The 27,062-nt window shown below is 43.7% G+C and overlaps 2 protein-coding genes across 4 annotated transcripts in view; one reads left to right on the top strand and one right to left on the bottom strand.

Moving 5' to 3' along the window:
- pitpnm3 (PITPNM family member 3) overlaps positions 1-27,062 on the top strand; it is a 111,514-nt gene that overhangs the window by 15,882 nt on the left and 68,570 nt on the right. For all 3 annotated transcript variants that reach the window (XM_026191489.2, XM_026191492.2, XM_026191491.2), the window contains exon 2: positions 9,693-9,788. In XM_026191489.2, coding sequence (XP_026047274.1) covers positions 9,693-9,788 — 96 coding nt within the window. The remainder of the gene's footprint in view (positions 1-9,692; positions 9,789-27,062) is intronic.
- Positions 22,097-26,955, bottom strand: LOC145420013 (uncharacterized). Its single transcript, XM_080288702.1, has 2 exons — positions 22,743-26,955; positions 22,097-22,622 (listed from the first exon to the last, which is right to left on the bottom strand). The coding sequence occupies exons 1-2, from the start codon at positions 26,699-26,701 to the stop codon at positions 22,289-22,291; spliced, it is 4,293 nt and encodes a 1,430-aa protein (XP_080144828.1). The 5' UTR covers positions 26,702-26,955; the 3' UTR covers positions 22,097-22,288.

Below are 27,062 nucleotides of genomic sequence, written 5' to 3' on the forward strand. Positions count from 1 at the left end.
TTCACCTGTTATTTTGAGCTAATCATCCTCCGCTTACTTTGAAAGTCAAAACATTTGATGCATAAAAATTCCTGCGGCAAATTGTTCACACATGCAACACTGCCACAACATGTGTGCAGCAAAGCTCTTGATTCATTGCTGTATGCAAGTGGCAGATAGAGGGTGATTGCAGTGGAGGTGCTTTGGTAACAGATACTGTCAGCTCACCATTTCAGCTGGCGGCAGGCTTCTGTTTAAACGCTGTTGCAAGTAAATAAAGGAAAGAAAGAGATGAAAGAAGGATGAATCACGAGCAGCCTCGTGTTGCTGTGTTGCTGCTCTGAAGGAAAGCTTTTTAGATATTTAGACATGGGCTTTCTTTGAACATTGTCCAGTGAAGTGCTGAGCTTCTCTCCCTCAGTCTTTGTTAGTTTCCATAAGTTGCACATTCAATTTCAAAGAGCAGCTGTTTGGATTTTGTCTTTGATTTTTGCAGACAAAGGCAGTATGATCAGAGTAACTGATGAATTATCAATTTTGTTTGAACAGTTTTAGCATATCTGAGTCATCCCTCAGAAAACAAACCCATTTGTTTGTTAAAGCTGTTATTATTATTATTATTGCACCATAAAAGTGCAAAATAAAATAAATGTGCACCGTGCATCCACAGCTGCTGCTGAATTTAAAACCAGACCACAGTCTTTCTCTAATCTTAACTAAGCACTGTAGGCGCTTCAACATACATACTGCAAATGAATATTGTAAGATCAAGATCAGATATTGATAAACACAAACATGTTAGGAGTTCCCTGAGAGTAGCCTTCATTTAAAAGCACTGGCAAATGGGAGAAGTTTGCCTTGAGGGCTTACTGCAAAAATATTGCTATAACAGAAAATGTGCATAAATATATATGTGTGTACAAATGTATTAAATGTATATATGCATGTATTAATAAATGTAAATAAACTGTGATTAAGTCAACCATATTCAAAATAGTCCAGAAGAACTTCTGATTTCATATAGGACATGAACTTTAACTCCAGGATGACAGTCCTGTGTCTGACCTGTTTATTTGTTATGATTCGTTCAGTTCACTCTCACTAAGCTGACTTTCTGAATCTTTATCTTCCCGAAAGCGTTTCTCCTGTAAAGCATCACTGTCGAAAGAACATTAAGAGGCTAGGGGTAGTTAATGACACAGTATGCTGTCATGACTTCCAATACTTCTTTCCTCCAATTTGTTTTTAAAAACACAGCACTTTTGTGTTTTAGAGCTTTCAGTGTTAAGTGGTGTTAATAATTAAACACAACTGGGACTTGGAACTACAACCCGATTACATCAACAGTCGTGTTCCTGTGCAAATGCATCACAAAAAATGTGTGTGCACTGGGAGTGGCAAGGGTACAGAAAACAACACTCTTCACAGCATACTTAGTAGAGCTAAGTGGTGACAAGATGTTGTTGTGAAGCAAGCTGCACTAAATGGATGGATTAAAAAGTGTCCGTTAATCTAAGGCAGTTTTACAAGGCGAAGAAGATTATGAACCCAGGCCATTAAACCTGTAGGACAGGTACCTACTCCCCCCATAGAGTATGTATAATAATTTCTGGAGTCTACGTTGTGAAGCCTGTTAGGGTTTTATCTGCTGCCGTGTTGATTTTGTTTTGTTTTGGATTTGGAGTTGCCATATTTGAATGAGAAGTTAGAGCTTAAGCAACCAAATTGTATTCGTTAACTGTATGGGTGCAAATCATAGACATAGGTACCTACTAATTAGTGCTAAGTAAGAGACTATAGAAATATTATAATGTCACTTTTCAAAACTGGAGCTCAAACTTCTAGGACAGTCTTACCCTGCAGCAAACCGTTCTACTTTTAGATAACAAGTTTGAGAGGTCAGGTTCAGTCACTCGAGTTGATGGTTACCAGACATCTACTGGCTACAGGTTTTTGTGACTTTATGCCTAATCCAAATGGGTGTGTTTTTAAATAAATAAATAAACACAGGTGTGGATAAAAAGAGGAAATTAGCGATAGAAACCTAAACAGTATTTTGTGGTTGGCTGCAACCATGTTGCTGTTGGACATTTTAACATGGGACTGACTCTATTTTAGAGCTAAGTGAATACTGGGGTAACTGCAATTCACATATGCATTGAAAGTAGATAGAAGAGGACTATTAGTCTCAGCAGTCTGACTCAAAATATTAATTTTCAGTTACTAATAGGGCTTACTAAAGCCTGTTGGTTTCCATAAACCAGCAAGATGCTGAAATTTATACTGTTTGCAGTTTGCTTGATCATAGTCTGTAGTTCTTTCAAGCTGTCACCAGTATCTGTTGGGGTATAGTGTAGGATGAATGCCCTGTGGGGACTTACAGCAATCATTTCCATTACCCAGTGGGGAAGGCACTGCGTGGTGATATAGGCACTCTGGTGTGAGGTTTCAGCCACCCAAGCAATTGGTTAGATTTCCTAAACCTAATAATGCATTCAGAGTGCATGCGCAGCTCCAAAAGTAAACTGAATGTAGTAGCATCCACAGAATATTCATTAGATTGGTATCGGTGCCAGCTGTAGGTCCACTGAATAAAAAAGTAGCACTTTAAAAACACTTGGAGGATCTCATAAGGTGACTGACAGTGTATGCAGGGCACTCGACAAATCAAATCCCACAATGGAGCGCCCTGCTTGGCTGTTTTTTAAGGCAGCAGCTGACTTGGTATATGTGGAAAGTACCGGTAAGAGTTTTTATTTTTAAAGTAGTTAGGATGCTGTGAACCCCATGGGCTTCTCTTCACACTCAGCATGTGCTTTCCTTGCCCACCATCCTTTTCAACTCTGTGGCATGCAGGAACGCCTCCTCCCATCAGTACGCTTTCACATCACGGCTCTTTCAAACAGCTGACAGTAAAATGGATAGCACAGTGGAGAGTGACGGCTCAGATATTACATACAGGTAGAGACTTGTAACCATACAAGCCTGAAAGTTTGTGTTTTGCCCTTTGAGAGTGTTTGCCTGCTTTCATGTAGAATGCAAACATGACCAAGTCTTCCAAGCTCACTATGTACAGTAGAATCACAGCTTTATTCCCAACATTAACTGCTATACTCTACCATTGTTGAATGTCACCATTCATACATACTACAGTGGGGCAAAAAAGTATTTAGTCAGCCACCGATTGTGCAAGTTCCCCCACTTAAAATGATGACAGAGGTCAGTAATTTGCACCAGAGGTACACTTCAACTGTGAGAGACAGAATGTGAAAAAAAATCCATGAATTCACATGGTAGGATTTGTAAAGAATTTATTCGTAAATCAGGGTGGAAAATAAGTATTTGGTCACCTCAAACAAGGAAAATCTCTGGCTCTCACAGACCTGTAACGTCTTCTGTAAGAAGCTTTTCTGTCCCCCACTCGTTACCTGTATGAATGGCACCTGTTTGAACTCATCATCTGTATAAAAGACACCTGTCCACAGCCTCAAACAGTCAGACTCCAAACTCCGCCATGGCCAAGACCAAAGAGCTTTCGAAGGACACCAGGAAAAGTATTGTAGACCTGCACCAGACTGGGAAGAGTGAATCTACAATAGGCAAGCAGCTTGGTGTGAAAAAATCAACTGTGGGAGCAATCATCAGAAAATGGAAGACATACAAGACCACTGATAATCTCCCTCGATCTGGGGCTCCACGCAAGATCTCATCCCGTGGGGTCAAAATGATCATGAGAACGGTGAGCAAAGATCCCAGAACCACACGGGGGGACCTGGTGAATGACCTGCAGAGAGCTGGGACCAAAGTAACAAAGGTCACCATCAGTAACACACTACAACGGCAGGGAATCAAATCCCGCAGTGCCAGACGTGTTCCGCTGCTGAAGCCAGTGCATGTCCAGGCCCGTCTGAAGTTTGCCAGAGAGCACATGGATGATACAGCAGAGGATTGGGAGAATGTCATGTGGTCAGATGAAACCAAAGTAGAACTTTTTGGTATAAACTCAACTCGTCGTGTTTGGAGGAAGAAGAATACTGAGTTGCATCCCAAGAACACCATACCTACTGTGAAGCATGGGGGTGGAAACATCATGCTATGGGGCTGTTTTTCTGCCAAGGGGACAGGACGACTGATCCGTGTTAAGGACAGAATGAATGGGGCCATGTATCGTGAGATTTTGAGCCAAAACCTCCTTCCATCAGTGAGAACTTTGAAGATGAAACGAGGCTGGGTCTTCCAACATGACAATGATCCAAAACACACCGCCCGGGCAACAAAGGAGTGGCTCCGTAAGAAGCATTTGAAAGTCCTGGAGTGGCCTAGCCAGTCTCCAGACCTCAACCCCATAGAAAATCTGTGGCGGGAGTTGAAAGTTCGTGTTGCTCGGCGACAGCCCCAAAACATCACTGCTCTGGAGAAGATCTGCATGGAGGAATGGGCCAAAATACCAGCTACTGTGTGTGCAAACCTGGTAAAGACCTATAGTAAACGTTTGACCTCTGTTATTGCCAACAAAGGGGAGAGAGAGAGAGAGAAAGAGAGAGAGAGAGAGAGAGGCGATGGTGTTACCGTCGTTGTTGCTAACCACAACAGTTTATTTTGAAAATGAAAATGAAACGATAGACGTTTTTATATCGTCATCCGATATATATCGTCATCGAACAGCCCTATCAACAATACAGTAACGTACAATAAGAATACACAGTAAATAAATCCAGAGCATCCATCCCATACTTGCCCTGACACCACATGAACGTCACAGACAAATATCAAACACTGCAGAAAAGGATAAATATACCAATCTTCCCCATCATCTTTTATAACTGCAGATGGCAGGGAATGCAGGGGTTGCAGGGATTGTTGAAAGAAAAAGCACCTTTCAAAGGTACTGCTTGTGTGATTGTGCATTATTTCCCCTTTTTGAATCAGAACCACGGGCTACAATGTGAATGCCAGCATTAGTAGTTCTGCTCTCATAATCATTTAGGCATAAATCTATAATCTCTTGTCCAGGATGTAAGCCAAACACCTAAATTAGGTGGATAAAATCGTTCTAATACATCCTTTTTGCACACAAATAAAAATAATGTTTTCATTATTATTTCTTCCATTAAGTGTGACCCTGTTGATATAGTTAGAACTAATGCAGCTCAAATGAACAACCAAATGCATTCCAAATCTTGTACCAGGCAAAGATGAATACACCAGAGATTGTCCTCCATCTCATCTTGTATTTCGTGCTGTGTTTTGATGTCTGTGCCACTGCCAGAAGTCAGTCTGACACAATACATAAAATATAAATGAGAGGGTAGGCAAGTGGGCTACCACAAGCAGGCATGCCAGCTGTCTGTCGTTTCATAGCATTGTACTGCTGACTCACTTACAGAATAATAGAATAATGTGCGCTTTGTCTGCTGTACTTACCTGTCTTCTGGTCAAGGCTTTGCTGAGCATTTTAAATGTATTTATAGCTCCTGTTTCCATTTTGTTAAAGTGGGTGGAGGAATATTTCCAATTTCAAAGTGTTTTCCTGGAAATAGCAATCATCTTGGTGTTTGGTGCAGTAATTGCTTATTTGTCTGTGAGCAGAGAATTATATTTTGGCTAGATTGCCTTGCTCTGTGTACGTTGGGCTCCCTGACCGGTTGTTGACACAAATTAGTGCTCAGGGATGGTATATAAGGGATTCCTGTGTAATGTGCTGGAAAAATGCAGTTTTGGCTAGGGGTGCTGCTGCTGGTCTGAATGTTGATGCACAATAAATGCTCACTCAAGGACTGGACTAATCCACGCTTGAGCCTGCTCAATCATTCTCCATTGCAGAGAAAAGGGAAAAGGCTGCGTTGTGGTTCAGGGATCCCATAGTCCCTTGAGGACAATTTGCTGATAGAGAAAGTTGCTGCTAAGTCAAAGGTTGAAGAGCAAACTTCACCCTAATCCTTATTTATTAGGCCTGTTGATTATTTATGTCATCATCCTTTATGGGAGAAAAGCAAGGTTACTGAGTCATCTATCCATGTTATTCCTTATGCCATAATCATAGAGCTACCTCACAGCAGTCCAGTGTGAGTAAAGATCCAGCCTAGATGTGACGTAATATGAAGCTATACGATCCGAGCCTGTGTGGCTTCATATTACAACAAGAAAAAATAAGTTCTTCCTAGCCAGGCTTATACTATAGTCACACTATGCATAACAGTGGTTTGAGACCAACGCATAATCAAAACGATTGCAATGGTGCAATAAATTGCAGTCTTGTTGCCTTTGAAATCATTGCTTGAAAGATCCTGTGACTGCTCACATTCAGGAGCCGTCTTCATTTTTGCTACGTCAAAACAACAATTAAATGGCATCAAGATGAAGTCAGTCTACTATCAGTCTGCTGTTACTTTGCAATTGGGGTCAAGCTGGTAAATAAATTTGTGATAATGGAGCAATTAACTGTGATAAATTAGTGAAAATTGCAATTCTGTTGCTGTCTGTTATAAATCTTTTGTTGAACCTGAACCTCATAGATTTGAAACAGAAATTCAGAAATTACTCAGTGATGTAGTAGCTGGAGGATGATAATTTAAAAGCTAAATGGCTAAATAGGTGTTTGCTGGAATATAACTAGGTTACAACCAGCTGGCAACCAGCTTGGTTGCTTGTTTGCATTTATAATAGATGGTGGTTGTTTGCAAACCTTCACCAATCGCTCTGAGAGTGATTGCAGTCAATCAGATACAGACTGCAATGTTTTGGAGACAGATTCCATCAGAGGGCCTGTTCAGCTGCCTTGCAATCTTGCACAACTACTTGAAATTGGTTGCTGAATGCCAAAAACTTCCATGCAATCATTGGGCAAATGATGCCTTCCTGTTTTTTACCCTAGTGTGACTGAGCCATTATACACCTCTGAGGTTTTTAATATATACATTAGCTAACTATTAAGTTAGCTAATGCTGTGTTAGCATTGCATTGCATTCTGCAGATTTACACATATGGAAAGAGCCGGAACAGTCAAATGCTATAACTTAATACAATTTTAGCTTTTCAGTAGGTATCTGTAAACTTATGTTTAGTCATTACATCTATGAATTACAATAGATTAGATCATTTTTATCGTACTATTTGGTTCTTCCTCCCTGGTATCGGCTATAAATTGTAAATAAACTCTCTCGTCACCTATTGTGTGAACAGACATGCACCTGTGCCAGCATGCCTCTGCTCTTTGCCTGTTCCAGGCAAGTAGATTGATACATTACAGTAGATCGATATCATTAAATATCCTCAGTGCACAATTGAATTGGCAGAACTTGTTGTATGGAAATGTAGTCAGATTCAGTCTTTCTGTCTTTGCTAAATATTTAGGATTTGCATGATTTCTATGATTGGTGGTATAATTTAGCAATTTTCATCACATATGCTGCTGTGCAACAAGTCTTTTTGCTTTCAAGGTGCAAGACCTAAAGTGTTCTTAAGCAATAGCTCTCTAGGCTTGCTAAAGGCTGGCTGGTTGGCTGTTTTTTATTTTTTTTAATTAATTAATTTGTTTTCACTCGTTTTCAGTCAAGTGTAGATACCTAACCATTTTTTTAGATAAAATATTTTTTGTTTGTTAAGCCACTTAACCTTGATTTGTGAATCATTCAAACATAAATGTTCTGTCTACACATAACAGACAGCTTGACAAAGAATCAGTTTTAGTTACCTTTAAGCACTGTTACTAGGTCCCATCTTAAAACATATAATTTGTTCTGATTTTGTTAGCTGAATCTATGAAAACTGCCAAAGATAGCATCATTTAACAGACATAAATAGTATTTTTGCACTAGCTAACACCTGAAAACCTGGCATATCTCAGCATGCTGTGTCAGTGTGTCCTTAAAGAATTTGAAGAACTTGGACAAGTGGAGGATAGAAGAAGTGGTAGGCTTTTAAAAAAACAGTTGAGTAACAGTATCTGAAAGTCATGCACAAAGTCATGCAAAAAAAAGAAAGATAAAACTGAAAATCCAGCAACGACCTGACACACAATCTGAGACATGCAATCTTGCAATCTCAATCTGTAGTTGACTCTTCACTGAAGCCTCAATAGAAATGGTCTCAGTGAAAGAGTCACTGTGAAGAAGCCGTTCTTAAGTAAGAGAAACAGGGAGAAAAAGCTAAGGTATGCCAAATTACACAAAAACTGGAGCAAAAATCAATGGCAATATAGTGATGAGTCCAATTCTGGAATATCTGATTCAAACAATCATCAATATTTATGAAGGAAATCAAGAGAGAGGTACAACAGTGAGTGTTCACAGCCACCTGTAAAACACGGTGGAGGCCCTGTCATGGTTTGGTGCTGCATTTCTGACAGTGGTGTTGGGGATGATGCGAAGATTGATGAAATTATGAACGCAGAAAATAAAGTAAAATTTTGATCCACGATGCAACATCAATAGGAAAGCATTTGATTATCAATGGCTTTATTTTTCCACGGGTCAATGATGGTAAACGCAGTGCTAATGAGGTAAAAGCCTCTATGGGGAAAAACACAGAGTGGAGCACTGACAGTCATGGACTGGCCCTCCTAGAGCACTAACCACAATATTATTGAAGCAGTGTGAGACTATCTTGAGAGAGAATGGAGCAAAAGGCAGGCAAGAAGAGTGTTGAATGTCCTCGAGAACTGCTCCTAAGGACTACTTAAAGAAATTACAGGAAAGCTTGCTAGAGAGAGTTCAGAGTGTGTTGAAGAGTAAAGGTGGTCATACAGAATATTGACTTTCAATTAATATTGTGCAAACTCTTCCTGTTGCCTTATAAGCTGTATTTTTACACATCGCTTTAAACAATTACAAATTTGTAGTGTAAACTTACACGTGTAGGTTTGCAATGAAGGACATAATTCACAATAATTCCTAAATAATTCATAATTTCCCTGAAGGGACCTCCCCAAGGGATTAATAAAGTTCTATTCTATTCTGTTCTATTCTAAAAGTTATACTGCCCAGTGAATTCTTGCACATTGAAGGAGATGCGAAAATGTTGCTTTAAGATTAAACCAGGAGGAGTCAAGAAGGAAATGTGGTTCATTACCAGTACATCATCACAATGCAGCAGAGGTCAGAGGAATCTTTCTTTGAGCTTTATCACATTGCTGTCCCAAGGAGAAAAACAGTAAATAAACATCATCTGAACTTTGGTACAGGCCTTTTGAACTTCACTTGAGATCCAGCACATTCAGTGGAGTTGACATTGTGTTTTCTCAGTTTTGACCCACTGTGTTTCAGACTACTGCTACTTCAGTGAATTTTAAGAAATCATTTTGCTGTTCTTGGCTGTTTGCCGTGGTTTTATGTGTGGATACTTGAGAGTAAACACTGTGAACAAATGGAAAAAGGCTTAAATTTTTTTGTTGTTGTCCCTGTTCTTGTATCAGAAGGTCATGAAAAACACTGCCTGGCTGTCTTGCTGAGACACTTGTGGGCTGCGACAGTGCTCAAAGGAAAGTCCAATTGGGTCTTTTCACCTGCTGTGACACTTGAAAGGCCAAGCACTCCCACCTGGGGCTTTCACACTTGTTTTTCTCTCCAAATCTTTAGAGGTGTCAACCAACGTAAAGAAAAGGAAAAAATACAAATATGTTTGAGTTGTCTGTCCTTGTCTTTCTTCATTTACTGCATTACGTTGACCGACTCTAAAAGCAGAATTTTCACCCTTTTTTTTTTTTGGATTCACAGGTTCGTCAAGAAAACACAGCGCCACTCATTGGTGCCTGCAGAATATTGCACAAGAATCAGTCGACAGCTCCGATGAGGAGTTCTTTGACGCCAGAGGTTAGTAAGAAATTGCATGTCCTCATCTCCTCGTGCCTTCATCTTGTAGTTTTTGGACTTTCCAACATTATTAGTGAACGAAATAACCCAAACTTATTATCAGCATTTCAAAAAACCTCTATACTTGTTTTCCTTGCTGCCCTTTTCACTGAAGGAGCTGAAGAAAATGTATCCTGTAGGCATTATGATAGATAAATTATTCATTACTGAAAGGTTCCAGGTGTGTTTAGGCTTCAAGGAAGCATTAAAAATAGCAGTAACACTATTTTAAAAAGGCATCTGTGCTGGCAAGGACAAGTAACAAAAAACCGCAACTCTTGCTGGACAAAATGACACATCCTTGTTTAGTATTTAGGGAAAAGAGGCCAAAAGGAGCTGGGTGCAGCTGCTAGCAACGAATACAAGATGATTTGTCAGCATAATGTGGGTGCAAGGCAGACAAACAAAGTAAGGAACAAATCTGAAAAACATACGGAATTATACAAAGAACCACGAATAACAATGAATAACAAATTTCAAATGATTGCAGAGTTGTCTGTTTCTGTTTCATCAAACAAACACTACACAGACAGCTTCGATTGGTGGTGCAGGTATTTTTCAGTGTCTTCTCTCAATGATGAAAACTTGCTTAAAAGAGCCAATAATCGCTAATCTCAACAATTAAGAATCTGGGATATCATACAAGATTGAATTCCAACTACAGAATAATAAATCAAATAATAAAACTAGACAAATGTAACAGGTTGTGACAAAGGTTAATTAGCTCCTTGTATTTCAAAGCAGAAGGTCCGTATTGTGTATTTATGATTGCTGTAGTGACCGGACTTGATATAGATGACAAATGAAGTCTGTCACTCTTAATTGTTGTCCACTTTCCTGCTGAAGATCCTTTTAAATTCATTTAGATGTCAGCTTGACCATAAATAGACACACTTGAGAACATGCCGGACTGCTAGCCTTTTCACGGTCCCAGTGGGAGTTAATCAGCGAATAAGTACAACACTTATCGCTCCAATTATCCACTCCAAGTGCTTATCCCCAAAGAGTCTGATGGTAGAGATACTTCTGAATTATGGTTTTAGTAGTGTAACATGTTCTTATTTTACATTAGGTCGGTGAATATCCAGCAGTGTGTTTAGAGTTTCGGGTGTTTAGTGTTCTTTTGTATGAGATGAAAACATGATAAAAATGTGCCTCTGGGGTATCAGATAAAAAGTGCTGCACTCATTTCTATTTTTGCATTTAAGGGAAAATGTAAGTCACATGTTCGGTGTGGAGGAACTTTATATAACAGTCTTGTCCTTAACTTTTGCTTTTATCGATGCCATTTTCCCTACCATTTTCATTCAGTTTTGTTTGATTTTCCTTGCCTCCCCTCTCCCGCGTAGTCTCTTTGCCAAAAAAAGGCACGTTTACAACTCATAGTCTTAGAAAACATTAAATATTTATCCTTATCACAGCTGTTGCAGAGCAGAGCTGTGCATTGCACTGCATTTTATGAGGCCGGCATCGAGGCGCCTATCAGTGGCGAGGAATCACTGGGGGAAAAGATAGCACACATGCCTTATATGTGAGCCGATGTACCTCATCACCCTCACACTATCTGCAGCATGGAATTCCACTCTCAGCCAAGAAATATCCCACGTGGCTGTGAAGCAGAGAGAAACGGAGATGTCCCTTATGTCCTTTGATTAAATATTGGTGGTTAATGGGGAAAGAAGCTGCAATTATCTTGACGATATTTTCTTTGTGTTTATGTATTTCTTGTTAATTAGTTCAAATGAACATTTTGGCACTGTTGGAAAATGTGCTTATTTGCCTACTAGCTGTGAAGCTTCATAGTTAGAGTATGATATTGGAATCTGTCATGGTCCTGGGCCATGTTGGCCCAGTATTCTTAGTTTTCATGTATTTTTGTATTTTGTTCCTTATTTAGGCCATGCTTCCTGGGTTGCTCTGTTACGTTGTTCCTTATGTGTTTTCCCCTTGTGACTCTTACCCCCTGTGTGCCCCTCTGTGTATCTGTGAGCCCTCGTCTCTCCTTGTGTTTTATTCCATGTTTTCCCCAGCCCGTTATGTCTGTGTTCTCCCCGTGCTCTCTCTCCTCCTGTCTGAACCTCTGTGTACTTCCTGTTTTACTTTGACAGTCTCCCGTCAGTGTTGCGTTTACTCCTGCCGTGTCTTGTTATGATTATCAGTGTCACCTGTGTTCCCCGTGTGTTCCCACTTCCCTCGTTAACCCTCTGTGTATTTATGTCTGCGTCTCCCTCAGTTCGGTGTCGCGTTCTCCCTTCATCCATGGCCGTGCGTTTCTCTGTGTGTTACGTTATAGTTTCCCGGTTTAATTTGTAGGGTTCTGCTCTCCAGCAATAAAGCCGTGAATTTTGAGTTCATTCCTGCCTCTGTGAGTTTGCGATTGGGTCCTCATCCAGCCTGCACACAGCCGAATCATGACAGAATCAGTCTTTACACCTTAAATAGGATTGGCGGACCTCTAGTATGATTGCAGAGGTCATCTATCATCCTAATTCTGTGAGAACCTGCCATGCCTCTAATTTGTAAAGTAAAAATTCTACTATAGGTTTCCAACCAGAGAAGTCCTATGTTGTTGGGAGATGCAAAGAGAGACTGCTGAGAATATTCAAAAATGATGATCCGCTGAGGCAACGCCTGAAGGGAGCAGCTGAAAAAGAAGACTCCCTGTGTTACCGTTAGTCCCCTGTGATTTCAGCTTTTTTTTAAAGCACACTTTTTTCTGCCTCTTTGCTGCACGATGAATAAGTTGTATGCTGTCTATTAAAAATTAAAAGTTATACAGTGCAGTTTCAAGAGGATATATATTGCTACATAACCTAGAGACCAATTTACAGAGAGAGCTCAGTGCATGGTAGCATGCGTTTCAACAGGCTCAGCAGTCATTGTGTGCAGCCTATTGATGGTTATGCAAATAGCAACCAGAGATGTCAGTTATTACATTGTTTGGTAATAACTGACATGTTTCACAGTTAGAGGGTAATTTCTAAATGACACGATGTCCCCCCTTGTAATAATCCCATGTCAAGATTATTTAGGTTGTTAATTAACCTTTTTCCTAATTTCCTGCCTGTATACCCACCAAAGCTAACTGGCTATAATCTGTAGCTTCAGACATAAACTGCTGTGGAACATCTGTCTCCTCAAAGCAGTCAAGATAGCTGAAACACTGATCAAGGAGGATGCTATTGTTTTCCAGTCATGAATTTTGCATTTTATAGAGAATCTGTAACATCAAAGTTTCCATATCCATCTGTTGTGAGGTGAAAACCCTGTTGCTTCTTTGTAGAGTGGCCTGAATTTGTATTCAAGACGCTTTTCACCAAGCACCATTCGGTTTTGGTCCTGTCTTTTATTTCAGGCCATTTCGTCCATCTCTAGTTGGATTATTGCTTGTTTGTTTGGTCTGTGGAGAACAAACATATCACATCTCATTTTGTCATCTCTCACCAAGCACACTATCGGAAGGACTTGGGGCAGGCCAGTGTTTTTGAAGTATTAGGTTGTGAAAACCCTGGATTATCCTTTCAAGTTGGATGAAAGCAAGACTGTTTCATTCTGCAAAGAAGGCTCTTAAGAATGAGCACAAGTGAAAGAGGATATACAGCGTAGCACAGAGAGGGGAGCATATTCTAACTGAATTTATTTTTTCCTTGAGGTCTGTCTGTGACTTTATAGCCTGAGCTCGGGGGAGAAGTGGAGCTGTGTCCTGCAGCAAAGACAACAGAGCAAGTTATTCTAAACATAAACATGTGCTTAGAATGAAAGATGCCTTCCTTAAAAGGGAAACCAGACCAAGGTCATAAAAGGTTGTTGAAGTTATGACCCACTACAGCTGCTTGCTAACTGCAGGCCTCTGAGTGTTGGTTGTGTATAACTCGTCTCTTCTTTTCCTGCAGGCAGAGGGGATATATGGTTTTCTCATGAAAAGTAATTTAAAAGTTAGAAAAGTTGAGAGAGAAACTGAAAGAATTGGATTCCGAATGAAAGCATGATTGAGTGGTTAGTTTGTCATATTATAGGCCCACCACTCAAACCATCACAATAAGCTTGGGGGAGTTTTATTTAGGCTGTTATGATGAATGCCTTCATCTGCACTGCGTTACCCAGTGGACAGAGGAAAAAAAACATGAAAATGTATGAAGACTGTCAGAGCATTTCCCCAGATTTCTGCTAAAAAGATGAGCCCAGGCTGCCTCTATTATCACTTTGGGTTTTTGTGTGTGTGTGTGTGGGGGGGTGGGGGGGGGGTGGTATTGTTTTAAACAGTAGTTTAAACCATTTCCTTGATTATGAGCTGTATCTATACAGATGGTTGTGTATATACAATACATTCTCTGGATCTTCCTGGAAAGGAAATGATGCATCTCTAGGGCTCTTGCCCACACTGCACATGGCATTTTAAGCTGAGTATTCAGAAGTGGCTACACTGTATTCCAGAGCTTTCACTTCATCTAAGCTTTTGAGACCCATCAATATAATTGGTTGGTCACAGCATGCATCTATTACAAGTTGATCAAAGACTGCTTGTAAAGAGTTTGCGAAAAAGAAAAGATGAAAATGCATACATAAGCGGAGGAAACAAGGGTTTGACATTTGTGAGGTTTTTCATCTGTCATCCAGGAGATTGGTTTTGCAGCATTAGTTTAGGGCATCACTTTTGTCCTTTTGGGGGTTCACAATAATATGGTGACAGTATACTGTATAGGAAATATGACTTTATGTATTGGCCCCTCATTTCTAGCATAATGTAGCAGGTTAAGATTCCTGTAGTGCCCCTTTAAATGAGACTTGAGAGGCCGGTTGCAGCATTCCTATTAAATAATGTGCTTGTATTTTCTGTTCTGCCTGATGAATGAAAACAGGACGGTATTCTATCAGTAGTACAAACAGTAGCTTATTTGAACAAATTGACAACTTCCATGTTTCATCTCAAGTATGAGTGTTTTATAGTTAGTTATCAGAACAAAGCAAATAAATAAAGCTATATTATTCTGATGTTCAAATTCATTCTAAAAGATCTTTAAATATTACAGCTTTCACTAGACTAGAATTCTCTAACCAGATATTAACCAATAATAAATACCAGCCAAATAATTACCATATAATTATCATACAATTTCTAATTAGCATATAATTTCTAATTAACAGAGCATTTCATACATATTACTGAAGCTGGGTCTCATCTGTTACTGCTAATCACATATGTGCTTTGTACAGCAAAAAAGACATGTTTTTAGCCACAGCGCCTCACATTCTTTGCCTCAAATCTCATCCTGCTGATGTGCCTCTTTTCACACAATCCTCTTCTTTGTCATTTCTCTGATTTTCATTGCTGCTCTTTCACAGATTTTTCATTTTTTCAGAAACCGATTCTTCCCTAAAAATCCATCAAAATTTAATATTTGCAAAAAAATTCAAATAAAACCTAAGGCATATTTGTGATTCATTGTTTAGTGTGATGAAAATTACTTTAACTGCAGCATTAGAGTACAAATCTGAGCAAGCACTAGACTCCAGATTATTTTTCTTGATAGTTTTTTGCAAGAAAGAAAAACTTGAATAAGACGTAACAAATGACAGTGTAAATCATATTGTTAAACAGGGAAGCAGACATGAAATTCATCAACGTCTGTGATGAGAACCGAGGCTGTGAGCTTTATTTTTTTGTTACTGATGTTGTTGCGTGTCAGCCAGTGTTTGTATGACATGGTGTAGAGGCAACACAGCTGTTTGCTGGATGTTTGATGCTGTCATCTCTGTTGATTAACTCCCCTGACTCCTTTGTGCACAGCTGCCCCTTAGCAAAGCCCCCACGCACCCCAGCACGCAAACACAAAATCAGTTTGTCACATCGTCAGAAGCTTCTGGAGCTGGCCTACAGTGATGACAAAAACAGAAGTGAAGCACACACTGGGGGTCACAGAGTTTACCAGGCTGACGTGCAGACACCCACAAAGATCCGGTGAAGATGCTGAGCGGATTCATGAACGTCCACCTCATGCTCTGGAGTCTGCTTCATCGATGAGCATAAAATATTAATTTTCCACCAGAGGCAGGTAAACCTCAAGTTTACCTCCAATTCAAATCCAGAAAGCTCTCCAGTGAAAGGAGATTACAAGACATTCGAAGCTTATCCTCAGAGAAGACAAGGAAAATCCAAACCACTCTGCTTAGGAGGAGTTTTACCGATTCATTTCAAGAGGATACTTTCAAATTGTTAAATTATTTGAAGCTCTGCCTGCAGTGAAGAAACCACATGCAGAAACATGATGGGACATCATCAGTTTGAGCAAGCCAATAGAATAAAGGCTTTTTCTTTGAGTTATTACTCTTAGAAAAAGATTGCGTTGCTGAATAAGTTGTGCAAACCTAAACATTGCAATTCTAATTAAAATTGCTTAGTAAGACTAAACCTAGTCCAGTTTTATTCGATAACTGGTCTGTTTTGGGTTGAGGGTAACAGTTTAAGAGACAATGCTGCGATTCTTCTTGGCTCTTTTGTTTCCAAATGAAAATGCAGTGCAGAAAAGCTGCAGTTAATGGCATTTCTCATCACCAATCCCCAACAATAAAATACATTTGGGGTGTTAAATGGAATGAAACATGATTAAGAGTTCCTGCATCACAGAGTGGTTTGTGCTGTGTCATGCTGTAGACGTAAATGTAGAAATGCAGTCTGTTTCTCTGCAACGTGAAGTGTTGTTTTTGTATTACCAACAACAGCAGTGTGTGTAAATGTGTGAGAATTGCTTTCATTTCCTCTTTTTACACCATCTGTAGTAGTAAAATTGAAAAATTTTGTCTCTCTCAATCCTACACCTCCACTTCAGCCTCTCACCCCTTCAGCACCACATCATTAGTATTTTAAAAATGAATGCAAGCAGACAAAAAAAATGAAAACAATTTATAAGTAAAAGAAAAATTTCTATTGCGGTTAATGACCGGAAGTGTCAGCTGTGGTACCGTTAAATTCCTGATGAGCTATAACAGTTCTTTAGGTCAAAACAGTTTGATTTCCTCCTCCTTGTCCTCCTCGCTGTGAGACATGCCGGGCTATTTTGATTTAGATGATATCACAATTACCACATTTACATTTGATCACATTTATATTTTCTTGTTAGAATGCATAATACAGACCTTGGCATATAAATACATCTCGACTTTTGTTTAAGGATCTTGCATTCAAAAGCAATTGAGTTGCATACACAATGAGGAGAAGTCAGTTATTTTTTAGTTTATTTAGTTTTCCTTTTTTACATCAGGACTATTTTTGCTGTCTGGCTGCTTAGGCGAATGCCAACTCGATTGTTTATTGATGTGAGCTGTTAACAAATTTGCTGTGTGTTAATCCTGATTTGTTATTTGCGACATTAATTTAAATAGCGAGAGGACTGAGCCTGACAGGATATTAAAACATATGACTGTTTTGGTTGTAAATTGGGTTTTAATGCAAGTCAGACTTGCATTACTATGTTGTTGTGTACTCCCTGAACTATATTTGGTTAGAATCTAATTTGATTGTGAGTGGATATGCTTCAAACCAGGGCTCTTTTGCACAGTCTTTGTACATTTGTAGTGGCATTTAATAACATCTGGTCAAAGTCTGGCTCAAGCAGACTGTTTGGAGTGCGGAGGACCCGAATGCAGACACGCAAAAACAAAACTTGATTCTAACAGAAAACGCGTAGTTTATTATGGCTGATTGAGCAGTACAAAAATAAAAGGGTGGAAATAATTTTGAGCAAAAACAATAACCTAAACTGGGGAAAACTAGAAAGAAAACATAAAACATCTTAACCATGGAAAAACATGGTGAGGAGAAAATAAACATGAAAAAACCTTAAGCGTGACTACTTGGCTTGAATACATGAAGACCTGGAAACATGGCATGACATGGCAGGATAGCAAACGATTGGATGAGGAATGAATGAAAACACACAGACTAAATGCACACAGGAGGTGATCAGGGGAAGTGGAAACACATGGGGAAACAGGTGATTAGAATAAACATAATGCCGCCACAGGGGAAGTGAAACTACACACATGGGACACCAGACCTTTTCAAAATAAAACAGAAAACATAATAGAAGAGAGACATGGCACGAGCTTGACAACATAGGACACGAAGACAAGAAACATGACAGGTTAAGACAAGCAGACTCAACATGATGAACCGACAAAGGAGACTTAAACATAGGGGGTGACGACACTGAGGGAGTCTAATAAACAAAGAACTATAACTGAGCGACCGAGGAGATTAAGATGACTAAATGAATTTAAAAAATAAACCATAAACATGAGAATATATTAAAACTCAAAGCGCTGGGTCAAACATCCCAGGATCGTGACACATCCTCTATTAATAGAGATAATAAACAGTGTAGTAATCGAGTAGTTATCTTTAGTTTGGTTTAGGGCCCTCCAGGGCTTATGTGATGATTACTTGTCCAAAGAAAAAGACAAAGTAATATTAAAAAACTGTAAGTTTTGGACATTTGCTTATATGCAGCAACCAACATAGAATGTCAGTCACTAAAAATTACAGGGCCCCTGCAGGAGCTACACCTACTTCCTCCTCTTATACTGCCCCCCCCTCCCCCAACCCCCAGTTTGTGATGTGAAGAAGAAGAACAGATTCATCATCAAAGTAATGGTGAGTGCTTATATTGATCATGCAGCTTCAGGGTCACTGCAGTCAGCAGTTTGGGGCAGCAGTGACAAGGCTGCTAAATTCTGAAAAGGTTATATCACATAATTAATCAAAATTGATTTCTAATGTCAGATTAAATGTCCACCGCTGGCGACCCCTGTTGCTATGGTGAAGGGCTGAATGGTGATATGGCTGCATGGGAGAGATGTTTTCATGTATTGCCAAGCTCTACACTTCGCTAGTTGTGAACAAGCTGAGTAGCTCAGCTAGTGTAGCTGATTGTACAATTGCAGTCAGGTCCATTGAAATTTGGACATTTTCTTTTGTAATTTTGCTTCTGTACATCACCACAAGGGATTTTAAACCCAGCAATCAAGATGTGATTGAAGTGCAGACTTTCAGCTGTAATTCAATGGTTTTAACAAAATTATTGCAGGAATTACAGCTATTTTTGTAGAATAGCTCCACATGTTCAGAGGGGCTTGACGAACAATTCAAGAACATCCGGCTTCTTTGCTTTCAGAAACTCTGGAGTTGCTTTTGCCGCATGCTTGGGTCGTTATGCATTTGTACTTTGAAACGCTGTCCAATCGGTTTTCCAGCATTTAGCTGAATCTGAGCAGAGAATCTGTACATGTCACAATTCATTCTGCTACTTCTATCAGGAGACCGATCATCAATAAACATTAATGACCCAGTTCCACTGGCAGCTGTACATGCCATAGCTATGCCACCATTCTTTTTTTCAGCTTTATTTAAAAAGGTACAGTGACAGGAAAGCAGAGGGAGAGAAAGAGGGGAAGATATGTGGTAAAAAGTCGTGGGTCAGATTCGAACCCAGGCCAGCTGCTCTCAGCTATGCAAGATATGATTACCTGCTTATCCCATCGAGCTAAACTGGCACCCTGCTGGCCCCATGTTATCAGATAATGCAGCATGCTTCTCTCTTTCTCTATACTTTATTCTTCTTGTCTTTCTGATACAAGTTAAAAAGTTAATCTTGGTTTCATTTGCGTGAGGAATTTCTCCAGCGTCGTGCAGGCTCTTTTAGGTGTTCTCTGGCAAATTCAAATCCGTTCTTCCTGTTCATTAATCTAACCAGGGGTTTGCAGCTTGTCATAAACCGTCTGTATTCATGCAGGTGTCTCTTGATTGTAGACCTTAGTAATGATACCTCTACGAGATTGATCTTGACTTGGTTAGATGTTGTTGTTTTTTTTCTTAATCACAGAAATGGTTATCAGCCACTTTATTTGTCCTCTGTGGATTTGCTGTCTCTCTCAACTCTCTAATCATCTTCACTCTCATCAGCCACTCGTTGGACCTCATACTGAGAGTTCCAGAGAAAAGAATCAAGTTTAATATTTGGAATCGATACTTAGGGACTTTTGATAAAATCAGTTGTTCAAATCACGCAATACTTTTGTCAAACTGTTTGAATTCAAGAAAATCATGTGTAAAGAGGAGGTCACACTGACAGAGCAGATAATTCACACATTAAAAGACTTGATTTAAATATTTCTAATATGCCTTCAACAACAAAAAGTCAGATGGCTGATATAACTTTGAAGTACACGATGAAAAACTAAAACCTTCCTCTTCAGGCATAAACTTGTGTCTACACATCCTTTATACACTTTTTGGCTTTTGTATAATTGATCACATATTTATTGTCTGGATGTGACCTGCGCGTGATACTTCAGTGCCATCCATCTTCAGCAGCCTACTTACCCGACTCATCCTTTTTATACCATTTTGTTGGATAATCCCCGAAGCAATCTCATTTTCGTAGCAAGTCATCGGAAGTTGAATGGACCTAAAATAAAGCCCGAAGTAGTATTTTGGTATTCCTTTCCTGCAACCAACTCATTCTGATGAGACGAAGAAATTGAGAATTGTTAAAACACCGGCGTGGTCAGGGTCAGTCGAGGCAGCTTCCACTCTGACAACAACTGACTGCGAGCTGACAGGTTGAGAGATGTTTTTAAATCTCTTTTTTCCCTCCCTCAGGGCTGTCAGCTGCAGTCAAATCTCACACTTCCATTCCTCTTTATACCTGTTCTTCAAATCCGATTTAGCTGTTCCTTCGTATACTCCAGAAGCCAGAGATGCGGTGGACATAAATGGCTTTACTACCCTCTTGCTTATCAGCACATTTCATTGTGCTCCACCTGATTTCCTGAGCTGGTGTTACTATTTTACTCATTTGCAGATGAAATTGTGTGCAGCTTATTTCTGTGCCATGCTGATTTTAGCTTAAGTGGAGGTTTTTTTGTTCATTGTGAATACATTTTGCTTCTCAGAGGAGCCTCTTGGATGAGTATTGTTGCTCTGCTCTCCCTTCCACAGATATTCAGTAACCTGTGTTTTCATGGTTTTGTGTAAAACCCACTTTACATTCTCCCCCTGTCCAAAAACCTGGCCTCTTACATCCTGAAACGCTTTGCTTGGATCAAATATGCGTCTCCTCCTTAGTGCTTTCCCTTTTCTTAGTGCTTGTCTATGTGTCTGAAACTGCGAGTGTGTTTGTGTGTGTCTGTGTGTGTTTCTGCATCATTATATTCATCCCAGTACTGTGTAATTGAAGTGGAAAGAGGGGGCACAGAGGGTGAAAGAATCAGAGCAGATAGCAAAAGACAAACTGTGACCAGCACTCTGGCTGCTGTGTGATCCAGATAGACGGAGCTTGTAGCTCTACGTCAGAGTCTCTCAGGGCTGCCAGCCAAGATGTTAGGGAGAAAAGTCTGTCAGGTAGAGGTGTTTCTTCATGCATGACAGGGCCCATCTCAAACAGTCCTGGATGACAAGCTGTGATGAGTAGAGCCTATCATTTACTATGACAGTGTGGTGAGTTATGTTTTAAAGAAAGCATACCTAATATAAAACCGATATAATATACCCTTTAAAACATTGCTAACTAGGCAAGAAGCATGATAGAATGCCTGTTTCTCCTAGAATGCCATTAATAAGCTGTTACGCAGGCTACAAGCATCGTTGGTGAAACAGGAAGCTGGATCTGGTAGAACTGTTTTACCATCACATGCAATTTCTTTTTAAATAAATGTTTGAGCTCAGGTTAGTGGGCCCAAGAGCCCAACGCAAGAATCGGGTCTTAATGGCAAAAAATTGAGATTTACTTTCAACTGGCAGGTTTAAGGTTACAAATGACTCCACAGTGTGCTGGAAGCATATGCAAGCCAGGTCCACAGCAGGCAAGTTGGCTCCCCGCACACCAAAAATAAAACAATCTCGTGACTCATTTTGACTTAACAAATGTTATTGGATCTCGTGGATCACATTTATTTTGCATGAAAAACAGCATTTGAAAAATATTTTGCATTTTACAGATGCTTATTTTCCAGTTATTGTGTTGATAGTACACATCCCAGTAACATTTTTGTGCTTGGTCCTCCATTCAATAAACAATATCTTATTTTTAAGCATGTAATTGCCAAGTTCTCAATAATAAGATAACCTTTTTAAAGCTTAACACCACAGAATATTGTCTTGGGTTTGGTCCAGTGGTGTATTTATTATTTATCAAATGCAGTATCCCTGCCATAGAAACTGTTATGTCCCTAAGTCAAGAGTTAGTGTGGAATACACCAGGCACAGACACACGCACACACAGGTATGTACTGCCAACTTCCACATTTATTGAAGCTTTGAGTGTTGTTGTTTTGACAGCTGACTCAGTCGTACAGTCTGACAGCTCACGAGCCCAGCTGATCTCTCCTCTGGCCGCCCCTCCCCGTCTCACTATAAACACAGCGGAGGGAGACCATCATCAGTACATAAACACCATCAGCTGTTCTTACCGGCCTCGCAGCGCCGCCCTGTTGAGCCTTCTGCTGCACTCCTCCCCTGCAGCTGCGCCCGGGGCCACGCCTCCGCCACACACCCCCACCGCCCGTTCGAGGCCGGGGAGCCGTCCGGCCGAGCCAACTCCCCCCCGCGAGCGAGAGAGGAAATCGGCCACCGCCATCTGCGCCCCCGGCCTATGGATCACCTTGAACTTAAAGGGCTGCAACGCCAGATACCACCGGGTGATCCGGGCGTTGGCATCCTTCATGCGGTGGAGCCACTGCAGCGGGGCGTGGTCCGAACAGAGGGTGAATGAGCGTCCCAGGAGGTAATAGCGCAGGGAGCTGACCGCCCACCGGATGGCCAGGCACTCCTTCTCCACGGTGCTGTACCGGCGCTCGCGCTCCGCTAGCTTCCGGCTGATGTACAGGACAGGGCGGTCAGCCCCCCTCACCTGCTGGGACAAAACGGCTCCCAGCCCTCTGTCCGAGGCGTCAGTCTGCAGAACAAAAGGGAGGGAAAAGTTAGGAGTGTGAAGCAGCGGCTCCCCACAGAGAGCCTTTTTCACCTGCACAAACGCCGCCTGGCACGGCCCCGTCCACTGGACCAGATCCGGGGCACCCTTTCGAGTGAGATCGGTCAGGGGGCTGGTTAGCTGCGCAAACCCCGGCACAAAGCGACGATAGTAACCCGCCAACCCCAAGAACCGTCTCACCTCCTTTTTCGTCCTGGGGCGCGGGCAGGATGCGATAGCCGCCGTCTTCTCCACCTGTGGACGCACCTGCCCGCCCCCCAGGTGGTACCCCAGATACTGCACCTCCCTCCGTCCAACCGCGCACTTCTTCGGATTGGCCGTGAGCCCCGCCCCCCTCAGGGACTCCAGGACCGCGGCCACCCGCAGCACATGCTCCGCCCAGGTGTCGCTGTGGATGATCACGTCATCCAGGTAGGCGGCAGCATACGCTGCGTGCGGACGCAGTACCCGGTCCATGAGACGCTGGAAAGTGGCCGGGGCCCCGAACAGGCCGAACGGAAGTGTCACGAACTGGTACAAACCGTACGGAGTGGAGAAGGCCGTTTTCTCCCTGGCCTCGGCAGACAAGGGAATCTGCCAATAGCCCTTGGTTAAGTCCAGTGTCGTGAAAAAGCGGGCCGTGCCTAACCGGTCCAGGAGCTCGTCGACCCGAGGCATGGGGTAGGCATCAAAGCGTGACACTTCGTTCACCCTGCGATAGTCGACACAGAACCGTATAGACCCATCCTTCTTCGCCACCAGAACGATGGGGCTACACCAGGCGCTGTGCGACTCTTCTATTACTCCCATCCTCAGCATTTCCGCCAATTCCCTCTGCACGATTTTTCGCTTGTGCTCCGGGAGCCTGTAGGGCCGTGAACGCACCGTCACGCCAGGCTGCGTCACGAAATGGTGCTCGATGAGGGACGTCCGGCCGGGCAGGGGGGAGAACACGTCCGCAAAACGCTGTTGCAACGCGACAACATCCGCTCTCTGGGCCTGTGTGAGATGGTCATCACAAGGGAGGGAGGCGGGAATGATAGAATTTGGCACCTCGGGCCCCAACTCATCTCTCTCCTTCACCAAGCTCACCAGAGAAGCGGTTTCAACCTCTCGCCACAGTTTGAGGAGATTGAGGTGATAAATCTGCGTGGCTCCTCCCCTGTCCGACCGAGCGACCTCATAGTCCACGTCCCCGACTCGCCGTGTGATCACAAAGGGTCCTTGCCACTTGGCGAGCAACTTCGAGCTGGAAGTAGGGAGTAACACAAGCACTTTATCTCCCGGTGAGAATTGCCTGAGCCTAGCCCCTCTGTCATACAGGCGTTGCTGACGCTGCTGAGCCTGGAGCAAATTCTCCCGTGACAACCTCCCCAAAGTGTGGAGTTTTGCTCTCAGGTCCAACACGTACTGAATCTCATTTTTGGCGGGGCTCGGACCGTCCTCCCAGCTTTCTTTAATCAGGTCGAGCACCCCACGTGGCCTCCTGCCGAACAGCAGTTCAAAGGGAGAAAATCCCGTGGAGGCCTGGGGCACCTCCCGCACTGCGAATAACAGAGGGTCTAGCCAGTGATCCCAATTGCGTTCATCCTCGTTAATGAACTTCCGAATCATGGACTTTAAAGTCTTATTCAGCCGCTCCACCAGCCCGTCAGTCTGAGGGTGGTAGACGCTGGTCCGAATAGATTTAATGCCCAGTAATTCGTACAGTTCCCGCAGTGTACGAGACATAAACGACGTGCCCTGGTCAGTCAGTATCTCTTTCGGGATTCCGACTCGGGAGATGACCTGAAACAGTGCCTGCGCCACACTCTTTGCAGAGATGGTGCGCAGCGGAACTGCTTCCGGGTACCGCGTTGCGTAATCCACCAGGACTAACACAAAGCGGTAGCCGCGTGCACTCCGGTGAAACGGCCCGATGAGGTCCATGCCGATGCGCTCAAACGGGACCTCAATGAGGGGGAGAGGGCGCAACGGCGCCTTCGGTATGGCCGGCTGGTTAACAAGTTGGCAGTCCGGGCAGGACGCGCACCAGCGGCGCACATCCGCTCGGATGCCCGGCCAATAAAATCGGGCCGTTATTCGCTCCAGAGTTTTCTCGTAGCCCATATGCCCTGCCATGGGGTTATAGTGGGCCGCCTGGAAAAGCGTTTCCCGGCGGCCCTGCGGCACCAACAACTGGGTGTGTGTTTCCTCGGTCTGAGTGTCACGACTCACTCGATATAACCGGTCGTTTAATAAAACGAAACGCGGGTAGGTCTGCGCGGCCTCAGGGCGCACCACGTGACCATCAATAGCCATCACTTGGTCAAAGGCTGAGCGTAGGGTGCCGTCACGAGACTGCTCCAGTGGGAAATCACCCATGGGGGACACTTCCGGGGCCGGCGGGACGTCCCGTGAGGGACCCGCCGGCTCCTCCCCCCCGGAGTCGGTGTCGGACGACCCCGCGTCACCGCTGAATGCCGCGCACACGCTACACCCCGCTTCCGGTCGTGATCGCACCCCCGCGTACTGCCCCAGTAACTGATGAAACCCCGGCCAATTGGTACCCAGAATCAGGGGGTGCGACAGGCGCGGGCTAACCGCCGCCGTCACTCTATGCATTTTGCCCTTATACTTTAATAACAGCGGCACTATGGGATACCTGTGAACGTCACCATGCACACACCTCACCTCCACCCATTCTGCCTCCAGCAATGCCCCGGGGCGAACCAAGCTTTGGTGTACGAGGGTCTGCGTGCAGCCCGTGTCCACCAACGCCTGGCGTATACCCCCTCGAGTCCTTACCGGAATACTGTATGTCCCTCCTGGACCGGGGGAGGGTGCTGGGGCGCCAGCAACGCGGAACACCTGCCCCACTTCCATAAGCGGACAATCCCTCCTCAGGTGCCCCGGCTGCCCGCACTTCCAACACTCCGGCCCCGGCGTCTGTGCTGCTCTCCGTGGCTCGGGGGCGGCTCCACTTGGCTCGGCTCCCCTGGACGGCACCAACGCCGCGAAAGGGTTAGTGGGGCTCAGCGCCGGCAGCCGCTCGGCCTGCCCTGGTGCCGGCACACGGCGCCTCGGGGCCGGCACTGGGGCCTGTTTGTTCGGCCTCCGTCCGGCGTCCCCGGGTTCCCCTGCTCCAGCGGCAAGGTGGTCCTCCGCCAGCGTCACTGCTACCTCCAAGCTTGCGGGCCGGTGGCACCGGACCCATCTCGCCGTCTCCGCTGGCAACCCCTCCGTGAACTGCTCCAGCACCACCTTGTCCACCAGCTTCGTCTCGCCCTCCGATGCCCCCGGTTGCAGCCAGCGCACCGCCGCGTCGCGCAGCTGCCGGGCCCAGGCGAATGGTCGGTCCGTTGTAGCCAGCCGACAGGCCCGGAACCGCCGGCGATGGTCTTCGGCGGTGAGCCCCAGCCTGTCCACCACCGCCCGGCTCACGTCCGGGAAGCTGCTCCTCGACGCCGGAGGCAGACTCAGGGCCGCTGTTTGTGCCTCCCCAGACAGCAGGGGGAGCAGCCGCGGAGCCCACTCCTCCCGCGGCCATTGGCAAGCCTCCGCCGTGGCACGGAAGGTCTCCAAAAAAATTTGTGGGTCGTCCCCGTCCCCCATCCGGGGCACCGCCACCGACAGTGGCGAGGGCTTCGGCGTGGCAGCGGCCCCGACCAGCCGTTCCAGAATTTGCGTCTGTCGGTCCGTCTGCTCCTGCAGCGCGGCCAGGTGGGCACGCTGGTCGGCCGCCTGATCCCGGCTCATCGTCGCCATCTCCGCTAGCATCTGCGCCAAGAACTGCAGAGGCTGGGCGGGTGGCGCGGCCTGTGGGTCGGACATTCCCCCACCGGCCCTGTCCTGGGTTTCGGCACCACTTGTGGAATACACCAGGCACAGACACACGCACACACAGGTATGTACTGCCAACTTCCACATTTATTGAAGCTTTGAGTGTTGTTGTTTTGACAGCTGACTCAGTCGTACAGTCTGACAGCTCACGAGCCCAGCTGATCTCTCCTCTGGCCGCCCCTCCCCGTCTCACTATAAACACAGCGGAGGGAGACCATCATCAGTACATAAACACCATCAGCTGTTCTTACCGGCCTCGCAGCGCCGCCCTGTTGAGCCTTCTGCTGCACTCCTCCCCTGCAGCTGCGCCCGGGGCCACGCCTCCGCCACAGTTAGATTCTAAATTTAGGTTTAAAAATATTCACACTTTCAGCTGCTCTACAATTTATTAACTGACTTTTCCAGGTGTTCAGATCATCTAACAGCTACGTGAAAGATCAATTTGCCC

Source organism: Astatotilapia calliptera, chromosome 14, assembly GCF_964374335.1.
Source record: "Astatotilapia calliptera chromosome 14, fAstCal68.1, whole genome shotgun sequence".
In the NCBI taxonomy this organism is placed as follows: domain Eukaryota; kingdom Metazoa; phylum Chordata; class Actinopteri; order Cichliformes; family Cichlidae; genus Astatotilapia; species Astatotilapia calliptera.